Genomic DNA, 25612 nt, shown 5'->3' on the forward strand with positions numbered 1-25612 from the left:
CTTTGAAAAAGATTATTTTATTCTTTATTTATTATTCTTTCTTAAAAGACAGCATGCAATTGGTAGCCAACGCGTTTCGTCCAGCTGAAACTTCTTCAGGGCTTAGCATGTGAAGGATGTTCTCACATGTCCTTCAAGGTGTGGCTGCTAGTAGAGAAACAATGGTATAGCAGATGTATGGAGTACAATTGCTCCTGGTTATGACAGCGTGACGTCTGGTTCAATGTACGTATTTCTCCTGGAGCAGAAGCGTACGTGAAGACAGCCCCCCCCCCCCCCGTTTAATTTTGTAGATGAGCCCATTCACATTCCATATGACTATGTTGTGCTCTCCTGTGGGTTCCAGGGCTAAGTCAACGGCCATAATGGCTGGTGCTTCGGTTTGTGTGTCTGAAAAGAGACCTGAGTGAGCTAAAGCAGGTACATCAAATATGGTGAATGAAACCAAAGAAACCATAGACTATCAATTTTTAAATGTGAAAATGGCTTTAATTTAGCTCTCTCCCGCCTAAAATGGACTCTGGTTTAATGTTAGTCAATGTGGAAAATAATTTCCTCCAGTTTTTGTTTAACTTTTTCGATCTTTCCTCTTAGCATGTATGGAGCATGGCTCCATGCCTCTCAATGAGGTATAGCGGTGGTTCTTAACCTGTGGTCCGGGGACCACTGGTAACAAATTTATAAAGTATAAATAGAGAAGCAAAATGTAAAACTGAAACTTAAAAAAAATCTGTAAATGTTAAAGAATTTTAAATTGGAGACAAAAAATTACATTGGTATCCTCAGATTTATTCATGCGTGAAGTGCAAGTGCAGTAAACAAAATATAGTATGGGTGGTGGCCTCAATTGACTTTAGAATAGCTCTAACCTTCCCATTAAAATGCTGATTATTTTAAATATTAGTTTGTGAATTAAATTAAATATTTTATCATTTTTGTATTTGTTTTATGAATGCTTGTTTCTGTATTTTTTTTTACATTGTTGTGTGTTTTAAATCATTGAAATAGGTTAGGAAGCGTTCCCCGGATTAAATTAATGACTCAGTGGAGGTCTCCGATTTTCAATAATGACACAGTGGGGTGTAGAGAAGTCAAAAGGATAAGAACCACCGGGGTACAAGATATGCTTGTTTGGTGTGGCGGGATTCAGCCGGGGAACGCAAACCTAACATACTCACGTCACGTCTGTGCTCTTGACTATATTGAGGGTACCTAAAGCACTTGGTCACACAACATGTCCTTCCCTTTTCCGAATGAAACGCAAAGAACCCAGCAAATGTAAATTAAACATTGCTTTAGTTCTGTTCCGTCATGGGAAATGGGCATGAGCTGCTCTCTAGTGGCAGGCATTGTGAACTGCAGCTGAAGCCAATGGCATGAACTGAATGGATTTTACTGCTTTGCTGACAACCGGCTAATGGCCTTTCACACCGTTTGCCATTCAAGGCACGAACTATCCAGCATAGGTCTCACCCTAATTACCCATTATCTTGAGGCGATTCACCTGTTTGACAGGTCGGCATTCATTTGCGTTGTAGCCTTATCCTCATTACATTAGTTGCCAGCTGTCAGACAGAAGCATGAAACCTTTTGGTATGATTGTGTTTTGTGAAGTGAACACATACAATAAATGCTACGATTTTGTAACTTGTATTCTAAAGTTGTTGCTTTTTAAGTTCTTTTTGTTGACAATCCCACATATGATTGAGACGTTTATGCTTTTGGTGTTTATTAATTAACGTTCACGCGTATGTCGTCGATATCTCGCATGAGGAAACTAGTTTCTAATGTATGGCCCCCCTTCTCATCAGTCTGCTCCTCTGGGAGCATGGTGACGCCGTCTGGACCCAATGGTCCAGTCGATCATGCCCCAAGTGCCTGTTAATTGGCATTGGGCAAGTCATGCTACGAAGGCGGGTCTTTCAGGAAGGAAGCGGCACTGAGCACACAGAAAGGAAAACTTGCACTTTAACCCCCGCTCAATAAATACAAATGCAGTTATTGCATTTAAATGGCGTATTCCTTCAAAAAAAGCATACAATGAGATAGGGCTGGTGGGTGTAAAGAGAGTAGTAGTAAGCAGTAAGAAATATTGAGGTATTGTTACAGACTGTGAGTCTAACAAATTATGACTAATTTACAAATCTCTTTCCTCCCCAGGCCAAAGACAGTGACGATGACGATGAGGTGGTGCACGTGGACCGAGATCACTTTATGGACGAGTTCTTTGAACAGGTGAGGATGAGAGTACCAGCTGAGTATTCACGGCTGGTCCTATGTTACCTTCATCGAACCCTTGAATGTTTTCAAAGTGTTTGGATTTTAAGTTTGCCAGATCTGTGGGTGGCATGGGTAGATTACTGTTTTTGTTTTGCTGCTCCATGGCGTAAAACAGACATATACGCGCCCTACCCCCACAAGAATTAAGAAAAGAATAGAAACCTACCCTCAGGACTCCTGGATTTTGATGCAGGTTTGAAAAAAGACAAAAAATAAAAACTCACACTGTCCAATGGGGCCCACCCCCCTAATCAGGATCTTGAGGGTTACTTGTGGTAGTTTTCAAGCAGATTTAGCGTTCAGTGGCATCTATGATGAGAGGTAGAATCTTATGGGATATGTGCCAAACCCTCTAGAACCGTTAAATCTGATCAAAAGAGTTGGCAGATCCCAAAGTGTGAGTTTAAAAACGACCTTCTAGGCATCATGGCAACATGTCACTGTCACAATATGACATGGACCCTTATTGTAGTGTACTGAACGCTGATTTCCCCTTTTTATTTGCTTAAACACTTGTTTATTGTGCCCTTATTGTTGCATTACTTAACTTTGTTTACCCCTTAGTCCTCTGCTGTTGTATTTCTGTTGCTGTTGATTCTGTTCCCGCCTGCGCTGTGCCCTTCGTAACCCGTCCCCGCCTCCCAGCTGCACGGCCCTCCCCCTCCCCTACTTCATGGCGACCGCTGCGCAGTCGCACCTAAGGCAAGCCCATCTACGCCCCTCCGTGACCCAAACGCAACCAGCACCAGGAACCCTGGATCTGCGAGGCCCCCCGATATTCTTCCACCTCCCTCAACGCACTCAACCCCGGAAGACACACTGACTGCCAAAGAGCCTCACCCAAACCCACCCACGGACAGTTCTCGTGCAAGGCACTGTCAACGATCCTTCACCATCAACAGCGCCCCCACGACCACCGAAGGTTCACTGGACGGCCGCACCACCGAAGTCCTGATCTGCATCCTCCTCAACGTACGCTCCCTTCACAGACACCCCGTAGTGATCGGAGACTTGATCGACACCCTCTCTATTCCGAAGTATCCTTCTTCACAGAAACCTGGACCAACGCCACCTCCGGCCCGGACACAGCCACCGCTGACGGATATAAGATCCAGAGAAAGGACCACCGCCACCACCCAGGAGGAGGACTCGCCATCGCACACAAGACCTCCCTCCGACTCTCCACCTCCAGCACGACTGACCCCCACCCCAGCACTGAACACCTCCACTACCAGATACAGACCAGCCCCAGAACCAGGCTACGAAGCACCCTCGCCTACAGACCCCTGGGACCTCGCACCAGGCCGCAACCTACATCACCAACCTCGTCGAGCCCCAAGCCAATACCTCCACGGACTACATCCTACTCAGAGACCTGAACTTCCACCTCGACAACAGTAGCGACCCCGACTCCACCACCATCCTCGAAAACCTCTCCAACCTCGGACTGAAGCAACTTGTCACCACCCCCACTCCAGAGCAGGACACACCCTCGACCCCATCTTCGCAGGAGGGACTAACATTTGCTTCAGCCACACCACGCAGCTCCTCTGGACAGAACACCACTGCGTACACTTTACCTTCGACACCAACATTACAACCAAATCCGCCACACGCATGCCACAATGGAACTGGAGCAAGATCGCAGAGGAACACCTCAACACCACCCTCCTCCATGAGCCCCCGATCGCCACGACTGACACCAACTCCAAAGTCAAAGAACTTCACTGCTGGATCTCCAGCTGCGCCGACAAGCTCACATCCCTCCGCCATCCTGCCAAACAATGTCCTCAGAAGGCAGTCTGGTTCACCACCGAACTCCAAGAAGCCAGGCGGTCCTGCCGACACCTCGAGAAAACCTGGCGAAACCCAAAAACCACAGAAAATCTGAACAACCACAGGGAGGCCCTGAAGGAATACCACTGGCACATAAGAGACACCAAGCAGACATTCATCAAGAACATAATCCACACCAAAGCAAACAACGCCAAAGAACTCTTCAACATCATACAGCAATTCACGAAACCCCCCAGTGAAGCCACGGATGTCACACTATCCCTGTAACTCTGTAACAAGCTCAGCTCCTACTACCATCTGAAAATGAAGGCCCTCTACGACAATTTCAGTGAACAGACGCCGGACACCACCACCCTCCCCACTGCCGACAACGAGCCAACCATCACTACCTGAAATCTCGCCACCTTCAAACACATCACCGCGACCATGAGAAACACCCACTCAGGAGCCCCACGGACCCCTGCCCGCCGCACATCTACCACAGGGCCGCCGCCGCCATCGCGCCCGAACTAGGAATGATCATTGACGCCTCCTTCAATTCTCGCATTTTCCCAGATGACTGGAAGCAGACAGAAGTCAAGCCCCTCCTCAAGAAACCCACGGCCGACCGGACGGACCTGAAAAACTACTGGTCCATCTCTCTGCTCACCTTCGCTGCCAAAGTCACTGAGCAGCTCGTAACACACAGCTGACGCCTTCATCAAAGAGAACTCCACCCTGGACTCCTCCCAGTCTGGATTCCACAGCAACCACTGCACCGAGACCACCCTCCTCACCGCCACCGATGACATCCGCATGCTACTCGACCACGGAAACACTGTGGCCCTCATCCTACTAGACCTCTCTGCAGCCTTCGACACCATCTCACACCACACACTCGCTGCCAGACTTCGCGACGCTGGGATACGAGGAACCGCCCTCAACTGGATCCGCTCCTTTCTCTCTGGCAGAACCCAAAGGAATAGACTCTCTCCCTGCCTCTCCGAACCCGCAGAGATCAACTGCGGGGTACCCCAAGGATCACCGTTCAGTCCCACGCTCTTCAACATCTACATGGCCCCCCTCACCACCATCGTCAGACAGCATGGGCTCAGCATAGAATCATACGCCGACGACACCCAACTCATCCTCTCCCTCACAAAGAACACTGAAGACATCGGACTCTGCTTCCAGGAAGGAATGAAGGACATCTCAGCCTGGATGAAGGACAGCTACCTGAAGCTCAACTCAGAGAAAACTGAGGTCCTCATCCTTGGACCCTCCACCTCTGTCTGGGACAGCATCTGGTGGCCCTCCACCCTCGGGAGCCCACCCACCTCCACAGATCACGCTTTGAACCTCTGCATCATGCTCGACTCCTCCCTCACCATGACCCACCAGATCAACTCCGTTGCCTCCACCAGTTTCAACTGCCTTTGCATCCTCTGAAAGACCTTCAAATGGATACCCCCTCTGAATGCAGAAAGACCGTCACCCATGCACTCGTAACCAGCAGACTGGACTATGGCAACGCCCTCTACACCGGAATCAACAGAACCCTTCTACACAAGCTCCAAACCATCCAGACCGCCGGAGCTAGATTCATCCTCGGAACACCACAGCACGAACACATGACCCAACACCTACGAGACCTCCACTGGCTCCCGTCAAGAAGAGAGGGACCTTCAATCTTGTCACCCACGCCCCAAAATCCCTCCACAACATCGGACCCAAGTACCTCAACAATAGAGTCTCCTTTGACGTACCCAAAAGAAACCTTCGCTCCGACGATCTTGCCCTGGCAGACACCCCACGCATCTGCAGAACCAGAGCAGGCAGAAGAGCCTTCTCCTACATTGCAGCCAAGACCTGGAACGAGCTCCCAGTCAACATCAGGTGCTACCCGACCCTGCACACCTCGAGGAAGAACCTCAAGACCTGACTCTTTGACTGACCGGAGCTGCCCCCCCCATCCCCCCCGCAGCGCTTTGAGACACTCATGGGTGAGTAGTGTGCTTACAAGCCCCTGATTGATTGATTGATTGACTGAAGTGGTTTGTTTTTGTCCCAACAACACAGCAGCTGATATCATGGAGAATTTGATTACCACTTAGGATATTAATATAGCCACCACTGACTTTAATAACGGGCTAGTAACATCCAAAGATGAATGCCTATCTATGAGATCAGTAAAATCATAGTCTACAGACTCTTCCACACCTATTGGATAGAGAAAAGACAGAAGAGTGTACACACCTTGAGCACCTATAGAGGATGACTTAATAGTATAGAAAACCCGCTTGTGATGCTAGAATCAACTTCTTTCACAGAAAAATGAATAAGGCTCCAAATTAAATCAAAGAGATCTGTGACTTTCTAAAAAAACTTGAAGAACTGGCATGATACCAGATGTCATGTACAACACCAGTCTTTCTGTCATCACACCAGCCTACATTGCACCCTTCAAAGGCAGCCTTAGAAATAGCACAAGTGATATCAACTTCTAGGCCCATTGAAGAATCCTTTGTACTTCCTAAACTGGCCATGCTAAAGTCAGGTGCCCCAAACTACCATTGCCCTTCCAAGTGACTTAAATGTTGCTAATTCCTCTTTGCCCCTGTACTTATTTTTTCTATTTTACCTGCTCCTAACTGTGGCATGGTACCAGATGCTTAGACGCATGCATCAGTGTTTCTGCTACTAACAAGGCCTTCTGCAGATCCCAAGCTTATGTCTAATTTCAAACCTATGCCTGTGTTTCTGGTTCCCATCAAAATCTTGGAATTCTAGTTAAATTCCCAACTCTTTGTCTTTTTATGAGCCTGTAACTACTATAATGCCCATCAGTCCAGCCTTCGACCAAGTTTCTCCTTGGAATGTGTTCTTATGACAGTACTCAATGAAATAAGACATGGGGTCTGATTTAGATATTGGCAAAAACTACTGCCATCCAACAGCAGCATCAGTTCCAAGTACGCCATCAAGCTGACAGCAGTCCACTGGTCGTATTTAGATGTTGCAGATATAGGCAGTTGACCGCTGCAGCGGCGGTCTTCTCTGCTGGCTAACAGTACTCGGTCGCCATCATGCCGGCAGGTTTGCACCAAGCCGATTTAGGTGTTCCTGTTGTGCTGGCCGTGTTCTGGCAGTGGAGTCCTGATCGAGTGAAGCCACTGTGGTGTGGAGACAGGTCAGTACTATTCATTATTATCTTACTACACATATATGTTGTGAATGTGTCATAATGTATATGTATGCCATGTGTAATGTCCTTTTTTGACACATAGCATTGCACTTAAACACCATACACAACCTATTGAATGTACAGCTACAACCACCACAACATTATATTTTTTCAAGTGTCAAGACATGTGTGTTCTTTTTACTATGAAAAAATTGTAAAATGAACACCACTGCATTGCACATGGGGAAAAATTGCATGTTAGAGTAACACAAAAATATGTAAGTCTACAGCAATTGTCAACACAAGATTCATAGTAACACAATTGTAAAAGTAGTTTACCTTAGATTCCAGTGTTAACTGAGTCATTTGGTGTTGTAGTGCAGTCAAAGAAGCAAAGGGGGGACCTGAACAATGGGGTTCAAGATGGAAACGGAAGTGGGAAACAGTAAAAAGGTAAGTTCCTACTTAATTTTCTTCGATCCTGCTAACTCAAAGTAGGAGCAATTCCCACCACAGTTGCCTCAACACAAAGGCACATCGTAATCAGTACAGTGGAAATTTTGGCTGGACTCCCTCTGATAGACGCTTCTGATGCCGTAGATGCAGGAGCATGATTCTGGTGCAGACTGCGGGAATCCGACAGTCTTCCCTCCATAGACTTGCTGTTGGAAAGTGGGTTATTGGTAGGGGCAAATGTAAGTCTGCCACAGGCAATAAGGCCGCTAACACATGGAAGGACTCAGCACAGGTCTTAGAAAATGATTCCTATGCTCAACCCTTAATAGCTTGGCTGCGAGCAGGCAGGCTTAACTTCAAAGACAGGTATGTAAAGCATTTAAAAACACAATTTCAGTAAATAATTAAGACACAACACATAATAAAAATCCAACACCAATTTATAAGAATAGGAAGTATTTTTATCTTTAAAATGACACCAAAACGACAAAAATTCAATGTAGGGAACCGGAGATATGAATTTTCAAAGATTTAGCAAAATATAGTACTTAGAAGATTATAGCACCATATTGGGATACCTGCTTGGGATAGACCAGGTCAAAGTCAAAAATTCAGGCCGACCGCAATGAAGCCCTGGGCAGCTACAGTTCACGGCAGGTACCATCTCAGTTTCTACCTTCACATTTAAAAACTTTTCTGGAGCTTTTCTACCCGAGATCCCTCAAAGCTCCCAGCCAGTCCGGATTCGGTGAGGGTTTGCCGGATTGCCTTTCGATGAGCTCCCAGTCAACTTCCCTGAAGCGGGCTTAGAAACTTTTTCTTTAGCGTTTCAGCTTGGTAACCCAGGAATCCAGGCCAACACGCGACAGGCGGCTTGGCATTCGCAGTTGCTCCTGGTCACCTTTTCTACGAGCGGACGTATTTTCTAGAGCTTTATCTCGTGGGTCTCTCGATGCTCTTCAGGTAGCCAGATCCGGTGAGGGTTCGCTGGCTTCAGATTTCTTCTAGTCCCGGTCAAACTCTGGAAGTTGGAACGATGGAGCTTTTAGCGGGACGAACATGGATGGATTGGCCCCCTCGCGGTTGAAGGCAGGCGGTCTGGCTGGCCAGGCTGAGTCGGCCCCTCTACGGAGCTTTTTTCCAAAGTTGCTCCAAAGTTCTCCAAACTTCTTGAACATCTTCCTGAAGTTCCTCAAGGGGTCCCAAAGTGTCTCAAACTCACTCAAAGGGTCTGGAAGCTCCAAAATGGTCCTTGAAAGTTGAGGACTTCAGTTCCCACAATCCACTCACACAAAACCCTTACAAATCCACTGGTGGTTCTCGAAGGTGGGAATTTAGGTGGTGATGTTCCAGATGAGCTCTTTTAACCTTTAGCTTTCAGGGAGTCCACACTTTAGTTCTTTTTTCAGCAAAAGAATCCACAGGGCTATAGTTTCAGATGGTGCAGTCTTCAGAGTTCAGACCTTAGAAATCTTTGATTCAGAAAAGGGGGTGGTGATGAATAGAGTGTCTGAATTAAGCAGACCACTCTTACCCAGTCCAAAGATCAGGGCTTGATCCATCACCGTTTTTTAGCTCACTGCACCATCCCAGCTCAGAACTTGGCTATATTCAAATTAGTCTGACCCTGGCCCAGTGCATCATGGGAACAGGGCAGACCAAACTACCAAGCCAATTCTTATACTGGGAAGAAAACAAGCTACCGGGGATCGGTTTCTGGCATTTCAGCCGTCTTCGGCCCGGCTTGCTTGAATCCTGATGGTGCAATGAGCTAGGGACTCACATCTGAGTATACCCTTCCACGCTTATGGTGGACAAAAGTGATTCACAAAAGGGGGTGGTGATGAATAGAGTGTCTGAATTAAGCAGACCACTCTTACCCAGTCCAAAGATCAGGGCTTGATCCATCACCGTTTTTTAGCTCACTGCACCATACCAGCTCAGAACTTGGCTATATGCAAATTAGTCTGACCCTGGATCAGTGCATCATGGGAACAGGGCAGACCAAACTACCAAGCCAATTCTTATACTGGGAAGGAAACAAGCTACCGGGGACCGGTTTCTGGCATTTCAGCCGTCTTCGGCCCGGCTTGCTTGAATCCTGATGGTGCAATGAGCTAGGGACTCACATCTGAGTATACCCTTCCACGCTTATGGTGGACAAAAATGATTCAGAAAAGGGGGTGGTGATGAATAGAGTGTCTGAATTAAGCAGACCACTCTTACCCAGTCCAAAGATCAGGGCTTGATCCATCACCGTTTTTTAGCTCACTGCACCATCCCAGCTCAGAACTTGGCTATATGCAAATTAGTCTGACCCTGGCCCAGTGCATCATGGGAACAGGGCAGACCAAACTACCAAGCCAATTCTTATACTGGGAAGGAAACAAGCTACTGGGGACCGGTTTCTGGCATTTCAGCCGTCTTCGGCCCGGCTTGCTTGAATCCTGATGGTGCAATGAGCTAGGGACTCACATCTGAGTATACCCTTCCACGCTTAGTAGTTTAGTCTGCCCTGTTCCCATGATGCACTGGTTTGCATATAGCCAGGTTCTGAGCTGGGATGGTGCAGTGAGATAAATAACGGTGATGGATCAAGCCCTGATCTTTGGACTGGGTAAGAGTGGTCTGCTTAATTCAGACACTCTGTTCATCACCACCCCCTTTTCTGAATCGTTTTTGGCCACTATAGGTGTGGCAGGGTATACTCAGACATGAGTCCCTTTCTCACTGCACCATCAGGATTCAAGCAAGCCGGGCCGAAGACGGCTGAAATGCCAGAAACCGGTCTCCGGTAGCTTGTCTCCTTTCTGGTGAAGAATTGGCTTGGTAGTTTAGTCTGCCCTGTTCCCATGATGCACTGGGCCAGGGACAGACTGATTTGCATATAGCCAGGTTCTGAGCTGGGATGGGGCAGTGAGATAAATAACGGTGATGGATCAAGCCCTGATCTTTGGACTGGGTAAGAGTGGTCTGCTTAATTCAGACACTCTATTCATCACCACCCCCTTTTCTGAATCGTTTTTGGCCACTATAGGTGTGGCAGGGTATACTCAGACATGAGTCCCTTTCTCACTGCACCATCAGGATTCAAGCAAGCCGGGCCGAAGACGGCTGAAATGCCAGAAACCGGTCCCCGGTAGCTTGTCTCCTTTCTGGTGAAGAATTGGCTTGGTAGTTTAGTCTGCCCTGTTCCCATGATGCACTGGGCCATGGAAAGACTGATTTGCATATAGCCAGGTTCTGAGCTGTGATGGTGCAGTGAGATAAATAACGGTGATGGATCAAGCCCTGATCTTTGCACTGGGTAAGAGTGGTCTGCTTAATTCAGACACTCTGTTCATCACCACCCCCTTTTCTGAATCGTCTTAGAAATCTTTGCACAGCAATCTGCTTCAGCATGTCAATGTATTGCTTCAGTAAGTTTCAAGCAGCAGATCTGGAGGGCTCTGCCCCTCTCAGATACTTATTCCAAGTTCTCTGGGTTAGGCAGGAGGTCACTCCTGACCAATGAGAGCATGGTAACTCCTCAAAGATAAGACCACATCCTGTAGAGTGTGACATTATTTTGTCCCAGAGTGCATCAAATCTTCCAAATCCATAATAGTTGATTTTCCAGCAAGGAGGCAAGAGCTGGCTAAACACACCCCTAGGATGGCTAATTTTTCGTAGACTCTCCCCCCCTGCATCTGCCCATACCTTCCTTAACACCTTAAGAGAGTCGAACAATCAGCGCCCAGTGCTGAACGTTCAACAAACGAATGCTGGCCCGTCGGCCAACGGTCATGCGCAGCACTGGCAAGGTAGTGCTCGCGACGACCGTTGGCCGACGGCAGCAATTAAGGTGTTAATCCTACCATCTGCCTAAGGTGGAAAGTTCAGAGTTGTAAATGACACTGTTCTCTGCCCTCCTCTGCGAAGGACATAGTTTATGACCCCCCCCCCCCCCCCCCCCCCGGCCTGGAATTCCTATGGAACAGCACACTGCCCTGCCAGCAGAGCTGGTTGACCCCAGGGGCTCTTTACCACCTTTTCAAGGCAGCCTGGCTAATCCACTTAACTCTGAACAATCAGGGCAGACCACTGGAAGGCTGAATCTGGACTTACAAACAAGAAAATCTTATAACATCTTGAATGTACACTTTAGGAGAAATTCAACAATATCATATTGTTGAATGTATTAATACCATTCGGGGAAGTCTTTGAATGGCACTGCTAGCCCTCTCTTATCAAGAGTCATTACTCAATAACTTCCTACCATGTTAACCTATGTAGCAGGGGATTTGCAATGGGAAAATGACTTGGGCCATTTTTCCAGCACTAGGGCTTACAAAAACATATTTTATAAGTATTTCACTGATTTCTACAGGACCCCATGTGCAACTAGGGGAGACTTTAGGGGTTCTGAATCTGTAGAAATATTGCAGATCCTCCCTCCACAGTGCTCCTAGCATCAAAGTCGAATTTGAGCAGCACTTTACAACAATGTGGCCCTAGTGTTGGCATATAAAACCCCTTTTATAAGGGTGTACTTTATAAATATCTGACCCACCCCGGGGACACCTAGGAGAGACCATGGAGGTTCCTAATATGCCAAAACATTGTAGGTAATCCATTTTTAAGTGTTCCAAACCCAAAAGTCGAATTTGGGCGCAATTTACTTTTTAAAAGCAGTCCTGGCACCGAGGGCTGCTTTAAAACTGACCTCAGGTGGGGGGGGGCGTGGATAGCAGCCGATCATGGCGGCAGCAAAAGGGACGAGCTCCGCAGCTGAAGCGGCCTCTTCGTCTATCCGACACATAATCCGGCACAATTTTCAAGCCCTGCAGGAGGGTACCAGAGCCCAGGACCGGGTGGTGTAAGCAGCGACAAGCGGCGTTACAATCCGACGTCTGGAGACCGAGTAACGTCGTGGCTGCGGTTTGGCCTACTCCGACATCCTGAGCCGGGGTCTCCCTTGGTCGAGTGGCCCAGCAGGAAGTGCAGGCGGACCTGGGAATCTGGACCGGAAGTGCCCGCAGACTGCGCAGGACGGCAAAACGAGTGCCTCCTGGACAGCCAGACACGACGTAGCACGCAGGCCACAGGAGAGTGGTGGACAATAGCGTTATCATCGGTGCCCCGGCCATCCCCGATATCGAATAGCCGGCTCTAAACGCGAAGAATCCTGTGACGGCGAGGGGGCATCCGCCATTTTCTAGAACGGGGAAGGTGCTGCGCACTTGGTGAATACTGGCACTCTTAGCCCTACGGAACACCCCACCGAGGCTCGAACACAATATATTTGGTCTGGGTGGAGCGACCACACCGCTCCGGACACCCTGGAGCGGAGAGGCACGAGGAGCACGAAGTCCAACGGTATGGCGGGGAAAGGTCCCAAGGGCGGCGCCACACAGACCCGCATTGAAAGGTACACCTCCGACAAGCCAACCACCTCCCCGGCAACGGGGAAAGATCCGGGAGGCAAGACGGTTGACACCCCGGGAGGTAAGAAGGCGACACTGGACGATGTAATGCATGCTCTGGCTCAGCTACAGACGACAGTGGGTGCGATTTCCACGGATGTCACCTTGCTTAGAGCAGACCTCCACAAAATGTCTGAGAAGGTTAAGAACATGGAGGTGGTTACGAAATCCCTGGTGGAAGACGTCTCCGAACTTCAACGGGAAATGGGGAAGATGGCACAAGACAATAAAATGCTCCGGGAGAAACTTGATGAACAGGAAGGGCGTTCGAGGCGGAACAACATCCGTATTATTGGGGTACCGGAGTCGGAAGGAATTAAGGCCATGAACCTATTTGTGGAGAGCCTGATCACGGACGAACTTAAGCCGAAAGGCTTGTCAACTTTTTTCTCCATTGAAAGGGCCCATCGCCAACCAAAGCCAGGGGCAACTCCGCGGCCCATAGTAGCCCGTTTATTCAACTTCCGCGACCGGGACGCCATCTTGCAGGCGGCCAGAACTTCTCCCATTAATATACAGAACGCTACTATCGCCATCTTCCCCGACTACACGGCGGAGGTCGCACGTCGGCGACGGACCTTCTTTGATGTTAAAAAGGAACTGAGGTCACGAGAACTACCGTACTCCATGCTCTTTCCTGCAAGACTTAGAGTGGTAGCCGAGAACAAAACATGGTTCTTCGACAACCCGGAGACGGTACAGGAATGGCTGGAAGGCTGGAGGCCGGGACAAAATCCACGACGGACAAATCGACCCAAGAAGGATCGAAATGCAGGTCAACGCCAGGGCTCCCAGGCTTCGGGAGATGGATTAGAGAGTAGCGGATCCTTGGGGGCAGACGGCGGCCAAGAAGAGAATGAGGAACAGTGATCTTCAGACTTTACTACCTTTATAGACATTTAATGCTGCACAAGCGCTTCCCGCCATTGGACACTGGGTGAAGGGCCTCCGAGGGTGTCACTGAGAGACTGCCGGCAGCGGAGAGTCCCTCACCCCAACGCGCAAGTACACTGTTTTGGGGATGGGATATGCACTCTGCTCAGTTGGGGGGGCGGGCAGTTTTGAGTCCGTGCAGCAGGGGGGCAGGGAGGGGGGTGGGTAGGGACTCGGGAAGGTTTGCAATACAGGGCCCTATGGTCTTGCGAGTTTTTGTTCTATGCACACACATGCTTATTGATATGTTTCATTTTTCTGGTAACATCTTGTCTATTTGGGTCAGTGAAGAATGGGAATGTTTGAAGGATTCACATCTACCCTGCACTTGCCTCCGTACGCCACCTCGCTCAGGGCGGGAGGGCCTCATGGTTGTTCACCACTTTTCTCATGCCCGGAATAGATAACCATACCACACTGACCCCTTTGCACGTCATGTCATGGAACGTCAGAGGTCTAGGGGATAAGATCAAGAGGGGTCTGGTGCTACAGGGAATTAGAAGACAGGGGCCTGCCCTAATTCTTTTGCAGGAGACACACCTCACGGGGGTGGCCACGAGGGCTCTGGATAGGCGAGGTTATCATATGATAGTGCATGCGGAATTTACTTCAGGGTCCCGTGGCACGGGTATTTTACAGAAGAAATCCTCCCAATTTATAGTGAAATCAACAGCAGCCGATGACCAAGGCCGCTTTGCGGCTGTCCATGGCCAGTGGGAGGGGAAATTGTTAAATGTAGTCTCCGTATATATACCGCCGGCACTGCACTCGGTAGCCCTGCCGAACCTTGGCAGATTTTTGCTGGATCTCCCTGACAGGGACTTGCTCATAGGTGGGGACTTCAATATGACACTCACAGACACCCTCGACCGATTCCCCTCCCGAACACACACAGTTGGTCCCAGCAGGTTACAAACTTTTCTAGACGCACAGGGTTTGGTGGACATATGGCGTACATTACACCCAGGTCAGCAACATTATTCCTATTACTCGGCCACCCACAATAGTCTTTCAAGGATCGACTACTTTTTCACATTGGGCAACGGACATCTTACCGTGGCCGAGGCAAGCATACAACCGAGGGGTATCTCGGACCACTCACCGATCACTCTGACAGTCACTACCACAGGCACTAAACGGCGACGGATATTCCCGATATTCCCGGGATATCTTAAAGTCCTGCAGATAAGTAAGGACCTGCAGAAAGCTCGGTGGCCTCCCCCTCTACATTATGGGAAGCGTACAAGACCGTGCTTAGGGGCCAAGCCATTGCCATTATTGCGAACCACAAGAAAACACATAGGAAGGAAGCCTTAGATTTAGAGTTGGGCCTCGAAAGGGCCAACACCGCCCATATGGCAAGCCCATCGGAGGACACACTTCACGATTTACAGGTTCACCAGCGTCGCCTCACCGACCACTTGAGAAAGGTCACTTTGGCGGACATTGCCGCGACCCAACACAGAGTATACGATATTGGGGACAAAGCTAGCAAACTCCTGGCGTGGCTGGATAAGAAGCAGGGGGGAGGGAGGAATATTCTACAGCTCACTGACTCATGTGGCGTCGTCCACACCCACCCAGGCGACATAGTGGAGGTCCTGGCTGATCATTTTAGTGAGGTATATACTCCTGCGACAGTGGTGACGGAGGATGAGGCTCGGGATGCCCTCGAATGTGTGCCTCTGCCGAAATTGACGGACGAGGCGTCGAAGGATATCGATGCACCCTTGACTGTCGACGAAATGTAAATGTAAATGTATGTGTCTTGTAAAGCGCACTGCTACCCGGAGGCGTCCTGGCGCTATAGACCGCTGGGGAACCCGTCCTGGCTTTCCCTGTGAGATGTTCCCTCCTGGGTATCTCCAAGGTGAAACCAGGCATCCCTGGCGTTTGCGGGGGGCCGTTGTGGAGATGAGGCAAGCTGATGCCCAGAGTTGCCGAGTGTGATCTCTGGTTAGAGTAGGCACCGAGGCAAGAATTATCGAGTCCGCTGACCCTGGTTCACGACCCTGCTGCGTCGGGAATTGAACCCTGGTCCCGGGCCGTCGTCTGCTTCCGGGTCTGCCGCCTCTAACCAGTGAGCCACACCAATCCAAGTGGCCATCGGCTCCCTTCATTCGGGTAAGGCTCTGGGCCCCAATGGGGTACCCATTGAATGGTTTAAAACTATGTCAGACTCCCTGAGTACGCCCCTTCTTCGGATGTACGAAGAGTGTAGGTTGAAGGGAACATTACCGCCGGACCAACGGATGGCGACTATTGTGGCCATCCCGAAACCGGGTAAACCCCCCAGCAACTGCGCGTCGTATAGACCTATCTCCCTCCTGAACCCAGAGGCCAAAATAATAGCCAAAGTACTGGCGAACAGACTCCTGCCGTGCTTAACTCAATTGATCCACCCGGACCAATCCGGCTTCATGCCGCATCGAAGTACGGCCCTAAACCTTCGCAGGGTACATGGGGTTGTGGCGAGGCTCTCGATGCTGCGGGAGCCGGCCGCAATCCTATCATTAGACGCCAAGATGGCGTTCGACATGGTAGAGTGGAATTACCTCTTCGCAGTGCTCGCACGTATGGGCTTTGGTCTGGTGTTTATCTCCTGGATACGCATGCTTTATAAAGACCCCATAGCCAGAGTGGTAGCTAATGGCCATATTTCTCGAACCATACATTTAGGACGTGGCACGCGGCAGGGATGTCCACTTTCGCCCCTCCTTTTTGCTCTGGTTCTAGAACCGCTGGCGGTTACCATTCGTACCACGCAGCTCCTGAAGGGGATCCAATGGGATCCGCAATGGGAAGATAGAGTGTCCCTTTACGCAGACGACATGTTGATATACCTCACTGACCTAGAAGACAGCCTCCCCAACCTCCTGGCTCTATGTAATTCACATGGGCGAGTTTCGGGATACACCATCAATTGGGCAAAATCGACAATCTTTGAGCTCAAGGGGCCACTTCCGCCACTCCCGGACTCCTGTCCGCTGGAGATAGCACCCTCTTCCTTTAAATATTTGGGTGTCCATATTACCCGCGATGAGGCGGAGTTTGCACGGCTTAATTTACAGCCTCCCTTGCTCCGACTCCGTAACGACGTGCAGCACTGGAAGGAACTCCCACTAACATTGCTGGGAAGGGCGGCGTTATTTAAAATGATGGCCCTGCAGCGCTTTTTATATATTCTTGAGAACGCCCCACGCTTGTTACCGGACAGCTTCCTCCAAAAATTTAACGGCACAGATCACGGGCCTGCTCTGGGGAAACAGGCCAGCCCGGATCTCACACACAAAGCTGAATAGGAGTTGGTACGATGGGGGCATCGCATTGCCCAATATACGACTGTATTATTGGGCGGCCCAACTTAAGATCCTTAATCAATGGATACATGCCCCGCAAGAGGATCCAGCATTTAAGGCAGACAGGGCACAACTGGGCACGAACAGCCTGTTGGCCCCACTGTATCACCGCGGTATTGCAGCAAAACTCATGGGACCCACGAAACACACAGTTCACCTATGGTACAAGGCACAAGCGAAACTGAAATGGGATGGGACCATCACAAAACTTACACCTTTATGGGACACAAAGGCACTGGGACATCTGCGGCGCACTAAGGGCTTTACCCAATGGGACAACATCGGGATTTCAACTGTGGGGGACATGTGGACTAGAGAGGGGGTGGTTTCCTTTGCAACCCTTCAGGAACAGTATGAGCTGGGGGATAACGAACTATACAGATATGTACAGATTAGACACGCCCTACAGGCGGCAATCCCACCAGACACATCCCCGCCAGAATCCTCTCCGCTAGAAGACCGTCTGCTCACGGACTTCTTACAGGAGGGTGCAACCTCACTGACATACCGCAAATTGATCAATAACCTACCTGCCCCACTAGAGAAGCAATGCAGCCATGGCGTCTCCCCGTGAGGCAGGTATATCCTCCAAATTCCGTCTAGTGCAGTTAAAAATTCTACATAGGATTTACTACACCCGCACAACACTACACAAATTGCAAAGGGCGGAACATCCCTATTGTCTCAGAGGCTGCGGGGCGGAGGGCACGTTTATACACACGCTGTGGGACTGCCCATGTATTGTTAGTTATTGGCAGCGGGTTCTACGTACCATCGCACAGACACTTCACACCTCACTCACACTGGACCCGCGGATGTGTCTACTGAATGTGTGGGGGCCTACTGACCTTACCTTTTACGCAAGGGCGTGGACCACGATAGGGCTGGTCATGGCCAAACGAGATATAGCACAGAAATGGGGGTCGGCTGACCTTCCCACATTGGCGCAGTGGATCCGGAATATGGACATGCTCATGCTGACAGAAAGAGCGGTCTACAAACTACGGGACAACCCTCGTAAATGGAACGGGGTCTGGCAACCTTGGAACTCCTACAGGGGGGACATATGTGAGCCGCTGGATGAGGAGGATCTTGAGGGTTCTGATGATGAAGAAGAACACTGAATGGGGATCGGGGCAGGATGATGGGCGACACATAGGGAGGAATGGATGGTTAAGTAATGGGGGCCAATGGCGGGAGGGATAGGGCAGGGCTTAGGGTACGGAAAATGTATGACTGGTCCTTCACATGACAACTATGATGCTAGATGCTATATCGAATCTAATTTAACGACATGCTGATTCATGTGCGCGATTTCTCTTAGTTTATGTTCAATGTTACACAAAAAACACAAAACGCAAATTGTATTTTTTACGGTACATTTATACGCTCCATTCATCTGATCACGTTTGATAAATGATGCAGCTACACAGTCAGAAAAGGCCCGGAATCATACGTACTGTTTGATATTTACCTTGTGTCACGAGCTGGCCTCAGGGATGTAAGCATTTATGTGGTTGATGATGATGATAATATTTGATTTTTTTGCAACAAAAATAAAAATAAAAAAATAAAAACTGACCTCAGGCTTCAGCAGTGCACACATGCAAGTGCAAAAGGAGCTACTGGCCTCTAAACTGCCATGCCCTGGGGTATATAGGGACTTCTAGGTAGTTTCAATCCCCCTGCCCTGTTATATACTAGGGGCCTACAGGGTAGGTCATGCCAATCACAGGGATACCCCACCATACAAGTGTGTACCCAAGTGTATGTAGGTGTTTTAACTGTATTCTAATGTGTCTCTTTCAGTATAGCACTGGCCCTGGACCTGGTTAGGCAGAGCCCAGGGTCTGTCAGAGTCAGTTATCATCAGTATCAGTTAGCAAAAAGGGCACAGGATGACTTTGCAACACTTGCCAACATATAAATACAACAGTCGGGCCACCAAGTCGGAGGACAGGAAGACTGTCGAAAAAAGCAATGGTGAGACCACCATGCCCCAAAATTAGGGAGTTTTACGTTGTCCAATTTACTATATGCAGACGATTTGATACTAATCAGTCAAACCCCAGTAGGCCTGCAACACCTCATTACTACAAGCAAATTCTATGAAAAGAATGGGCTAACCATAAATAAAGAAAAATCAAAGGTGATGGTATTAAATCAAAATTCAATATTTCAATGGTCTCTTCATGACCACAAAATGGAAACAGTCCAAGAATATAAATACCTGGGGATAATTTTTGACTCAAAAGGTTCCTTCCAGCGACAAGAAACATCAATAAAGAACAGAGGAATTTCACTGGCCATCGCATTAAAAAGCATTAAAAACAAAATAGCGGGCCCAAACTTAATCCCCTTGCTAGACATTCTTCGTGCAAAACTGCTGCTGTCGATAACATACGGCAGCGAATGCATGAGAGGGAGAGATGAGGTCACCTTAGACAATGTGGTAAGCAAATCACTGCAAATACTTTTCACGCTCCCTCCGTACACCTCTCCAGCACAGTTAAGGCTGGAGTTCGGCCTACAGAAGCAGCAATATGCACGTAAGGGTGCATACGCAAAATGCTGGCACAAAGTAAAGAACGCTGAAACAGACTCTCTGAATGCCCATCTTTGGAAAGAGCTGGAAACAAACAAGGACTCCGCTGGAATGGTCTACCTCCAAGCAGCTATAAACTCCCTAGAGTTTAACCGCATCGCTGCTGCGGTGATTTTTGCGCTGTGCGGCATTTTTAAAAATACCGCGTTACATGACGAGCTCAGCTCGTCATCAGCACACGCCACCCGTGGCTGATGACGAGCTGAGCTCGTCATCAGCAGCGAAGGGGTTAAAGACCTTTGGGACTCGAGTTGTTCACACAATTGCTTCAAGCGCCTTGTCAACAAATCCGTGAAACAATTTCCCTGGAAGAAGACAAAGCAGCACTAACCAAGAGGTCCCATGGGTGGTTTGTGATTCAAGGCTATACCAGCGCCTCACCAAAGACATACCTAAGTACCGGCTTCTCAAGGAAGGCGAAGGTGAACTTTCTGCGGTTGAGGATGGGGGTAATTCCATCAAAAGTACATCTCCCCCGTGGAAACGCCCGGAAAGCAATCCTAAGTGTAGGCTCTGTGATAACCCAAAGGAGGGCGTTCTGCACTTGTTATGTAGCTGAAAGCTCTAGATAGCGCTCGAAGGAGCCAACTAACACAGCTCTGGAACCAAAGCGGCGTGTGAACTCGCAGACAAGCTCTGCTGATTAGCTTCAAGAGAGAAGACATCCAACTAGCCTGTAGACTAGCGCGCTTTATGAAAATAGTTAAGACGGCCCTAAATCCAGCGGCTAGTGATTGAACTTGATTTATCGAGATCTGCTTTAGCACTTGAAGACAATTCTTTTTTGACAACTAAGAATACAGCAAATCGTGTAAGGCCTTTTATACAAATGCACAGTACTGTACTAGTCTGCACGTTTTTTTTTTCTTTCTTTCTTTTTTTTCCTTTTTTTTCCTGCTTTTATCTGCTTTGTAAAACGTTTGATTATGTATCTCCTTCTCTTTTTATAGAGTAACTGCAAAGATTTTAATTAATCGTGCAATAAAGATCATATATATATATACAATGGTGGGACCTGCTCCGTTAAAATCTACAACAGGCCTTTAGTCAGTAAGATGGCAATCCTGCTCTTCTTACATTACTGCACTTATTGACTGTGATTAACACAGTTTTCCACCCCATACTTTTGGAGATGGTGGGTGTGTGAGAGATTTGCCCTTAAGTGGTTTAGCACCTTTCTCACCCATAGATCTTAAACTGCCCCACTAAGCATACCTCGGTGCTCAGTACTCAGTGCCACTTTGTTCAGTCTTTATCTTGCGCCTTTCTCTGACATTATTCACTCCCTTGGGTTCTTCTACTTCTTCAGCGCTGATGAAACCTTATGGATCCTCAGACTGAAAGGTGGTCTACCATAAATCAAGTTCGATTTTAAGCAATATATGCTGAGAACTGCAGATTGGATGAACTTTAATTCTTAGGTTCTCAAATCATCAAAAGGGGAGGTCTTAGTTGTTGGCAATAATTAGACACCAATCCTTGGCCGTTGCCCCCTACCTAGTTCCTCTGTTCATAGCCTAGGTATCTTTTTGGATACCCACTTGGCTTTTTATGAGCAAACCTCTAAAACCACTTCCACCTGCTTCTTTCTCTTTAAGGTTCTTGAGAAAACCTGTCATCTCCTGGCGATAGACTGCTGGGAACCTTAGTCCAAACATCTAATTTGTCAAGGCTGGACTAATGTATATGGATCTATCTAGGGCTCCCAGAAACAGAAATACAAACTATTCAAAATCACTGGCTTAATAAAAACTGAGGGGGCCTCCCTGCACGGTGCGTAGAGGGGCCCCCTCCGGGCTCAATCATGAGCTCTCTGGCCAGAGTGCAGTGCCGAGGGGGCCTCTTGGAGCTTGGGGCCCCCCCGCACCGCGTGGGCGCGGGGCCTGTGTTACGGCCCTGCCCTGTTCAAAATGCTGCTGCTCACCTACTCCCTGATCTAAAAAACATGACACTTCATTTCCCAACATCTTTGCACTGTCCACCGGCTGCGAGTGGAGAAGAGATGTAAAGCCCCGCGCTTTTGCTACCATGTCATAAATAATCAAGGGCCTGAAAATCTCATGAACATGTTCCCACGCCTATGGGCCCTAGGCCATTCTATCTAATGTTTTTCTAATATGCTCAACACTCAAGTATGAAGATCCTTTCAATTTCGAACCACCATTGTGGAATACACTGCAGACCTCTCTCTGCATCATAGTGTCCCATCTACTTTTGAGGGGACATCTGAAATCTCATCTTTTTTCTCTATAGCTCAGGGGTCCTGTGCGGTAATACATAGCCCAGGTCACCCCATGTGTGGTAACAGTTTACACTTTGCAAAACTTTAAATCAACCAGCAACAACTCCAGCATAGTTCCCAGCGTGGCAGACACCCTGTTGCTGCGCCAACGTGCCCCATCCCTGGCAGAGGTCTGCACTTCCTTTTTTGAGCCAATGAGATTACAGTGAGCTACCCTCTGACACTGGCAGCACTTACCTCAGTGCGCCATCCTGACTTCTTACTTCATAGACAACCCACCACTCTGTTACCGGCAGCAGAGGCGCCAGGGACGTATCGTGGCTTCTTTCCGACCTGTTCTGTACACTTCTGGACATGAGGGAAACTCACACCCGCGCTGCTAGCTCTGATTGCTACGCACGTGCGATGGAACTTGTGTGGGTGCTGGCTACGTATTACGTGCTATGCTTGCGTGCAGTCGCACGCGCGTCTGATCATGCTTACACTACACCTGTGTATCTGTTTGTGTCCACTGAGGAAAGCTTGCGTTTCTGCCGAAACAGTGCGCGGCCATCTTATGCCCTGCTGTCCGCGCTGTAAATGCGTGTGTAGGAATGTTTGTATGTGAGAGTTGTATAAGAGTGCAGCAGGGGCAAAGTTCACCGAGATCAGTGGATGCCGCATGTTTTCAGGTATGGAAGGATGTCAAACGAAGTACTTTTTTTTTGATTTATTTTTTAGGAAGTAAGGGTGGTGTAAGCGTTGTGGTTCCAGAATAGTAGGCGGAGACTCCACATGCTGACTGATGATTTTGCAGGAGAATAAGTGTTTGTGGAATGGAACTTTCCAGAGCTGGTCAGTTATGGTGACTAACTAGAGAGTGGTGAGGATTGTAGAGCTCCTGGATTTTGATAAAAAAGGGCAGCCCGGTGTGAGTGGAAGGGAGACAGTCAGCCCAGCTTCAGGAAAACCCCCGAGGTGCAGCATGCCTTGTCCTAAAGGGTAGCGCGTTCAGTTTGGGATGCAAGAGCCTTTGAGACTTGATGTAGCTTCTGGTCTGCAGATCCCCAAGGTGCCCATGTCAGTCATACTTGTGAGGTACAGAGAGGTGCTGGGGATCGAGAGGAGTTGCTGGACTCAGACCCGATGATTCCAGCAGTAGGCAGCGAGTGGGTGACATGCAGTGAGTCACCATGAAATGGCTACTAAACCAAGTGCGTGAGTTCAGGGCATCATGTGGCTTGCACATCACTGTACACAGAGCTGCGCTAGGCATGGGCAGTGTGAGCAGCTGCCCAGGGCCCCGTACTCAGCCCTCTGGGGCCCGCACCAGTGCGACAGATCTGGACCACGGCATGAAAGGTGCCACCTTGCAAGTGCACCACCTTAGGAGACCCCTCTCCCTGGCCTCGCTGCTATGGTGTAGCAAGGGGTACCGGAGGGGAGGTGGCCCACCTCCATTCCCAGTTGTAAGAAGACACGTTCTTCAGGTTTGTCCGACAAATAGGCCTCCCCCCCCCCCCCCACCCACAGAGAGGCACAGCGGGATGGTTATTGCCCTGCAGTTCAGCTCCCTGGCAGTATTAACCCTCTCTGGAGATGAGCAACCCCCACACCTTCAGCCCTTGATGAGCTGTTAAGAGGTGCTTGTAGGTGGCTGAGAGGGAGGGGCTGCAGCTTCAGGAGCAGGGACATCTATACAGGTGCAAACCGCCCTGAATGTGTCAAGTCTATGCAATTTAGAGGTGCCTCACACATTCCCTTACTGTCCAGGGCCCCAAAAACCCTACAAGTGGTCCTGACTGTACACCACTGGACTTTTCCATAGACTTAATCCCACAACCAGTGGCAAAATCCCTATGTTTTGTTAGCAGGATTTATTAATGTAGGCCACCTGATACTTAAATATATCCTTCAAGAATTGCCTGTACACCTAGTGGCACCAGAGAACTTGTAAATTATAAAACTGGGGTGCACTGAGCTCGTTTGTATATGGGTATGTAGTTTTTGTTTGTGCACCCCTATTTTTTTAGTATGAAGAACACTTTCACCATTGCAGCTCGTGCTATATCTATTTTGCATAGAAATTAACAGTGCAAAGTAGCTACCTGATGTGTATGCGACGGAAGCTTGTGCTGCTGCTACCCATGCTACATTTGTTCTGTTTGGCACTGCTGTACTTGTATATGTGTAACTGAGAGAAGTGTGTATTTGTGAAGCCTGTTCTTGTCAGGCAGTGGTCTATAAACTGCCTGACATGAAGCAATGTCCAGGGGCTCATGAGGTTCCGCAAAGAATGTCTGAGTACAACTCAGCCAATTCACAAGTGTTGCTGACATGCCAATGAGGGTTCGACCAGATGCTTTAAAAAGACAACCCTGACCATAAATGCAATGTTTTAAATGTTAAATATTTTACAGTAAGAAAATTAAAAACAAACCTTAAGAATCACATTTTTTATGTCATGTAGGACTTACAGCCAAAAAAAGAACAAGCATTGGCAAAGCCAATGTGTCTTACCTTTGAGACCTATTAGCTTTGCCAATGCTGAACAACATCAGTAAAAGGCAATGTTTTTTGTTTGCCTGTGTTATTTGAAAAAAAGAACTGCACAGATGGGGGGAGGTCAACAGAGGAGAGGGAGCGGGAGCAGGTTGGAGTGACGCAGTGGAGATTTGGGGGGCATGAAGGAGAGAGAGACCTGGGTGGGGGGAGCACACGAGGGAGACAGCTACTCATGTGAACGGGGAGGAGCATACGAGGAAACAGGAACACTGAGCACAGTGTGATTAGGAGGCAGGTACATAGGAGAGAGAAAGCATGCAGCCACAAGGGAGAGATCAAAATCAGAGTACATGTGTGGGTATTTGGCTTGCGAGGGGGAGATAGCTGGAAAACACATGCACTCTGATGGTGTCTTTAACCAAAAAGAAAAAAATAGTTCCCTAAAAGTGAGCAGTGGAAGAACACAAGTCAGCCAGTCAAGAGGATGATACAACGCCTATGCTCCCAGGGAGGAACGAAAACAAGATGGACAAGGAAAGCCATTAAATAAGCAGTAATTAAATGTGACTGCCAATAAAGCTAACCAATTGCAAGGAATGGGGGAGTTGTAAGATCCCTGTGCATTCTTTGGTAAGCCCACAATAGGTCTTTTGCAACCATGCAGCTTGCATTGTCCGATAATTTCAACCTAAAAGCAGTGAAAAATATAATTTGGACATCGCTTGTTGGAAGATGACTTTCTCCTCCCAACCTCTTTGAGTATTTGACTGGCTCACTCTCAGAGTTTTGCATTCCTTGTGTTAATTGTGGAAAAGTAAAAAGGCACAT

The 25612-nt window shown here is 48.5% G+C and overlaps 1 protein-coding gene across 1 annotated transcript in view; it reads left to right on the forward strand.

Annotated features, from left to right (window-relative positions):
* Positions 1-25612, forward strand: part of LOC147703693 (syntaxin-1B) — a 410801-nt gene that overhangs the window by 237172 nt on the left and 148017 nt on the right. The window contains exon 2 of the mRNA XM_086932048.1: positions 2161-2235. Coding sequence (XP_086788174.1) covers positions 2161-2235 — 75 coding nt within the window. The remainder of the gene's footprint in view (positions 1-2160; positions 2236-25612) is intronic.

The sequence above is a fragment of the Lissotriton vulgaris genome, chromosome 7 (assembly GCF_964263255.1).
Source record: "Lissotriton vulgaris chromosome 7, aLisVul1.2, whole genome shotgun sequence".
NCBI classification, from domain to species: domain Eukaryota; kingdom Metazoa; phylum Chordata; class Amphibia; order Caudata; family Salamandridae; genus Lissotriton; species Lissotriton vulgaris.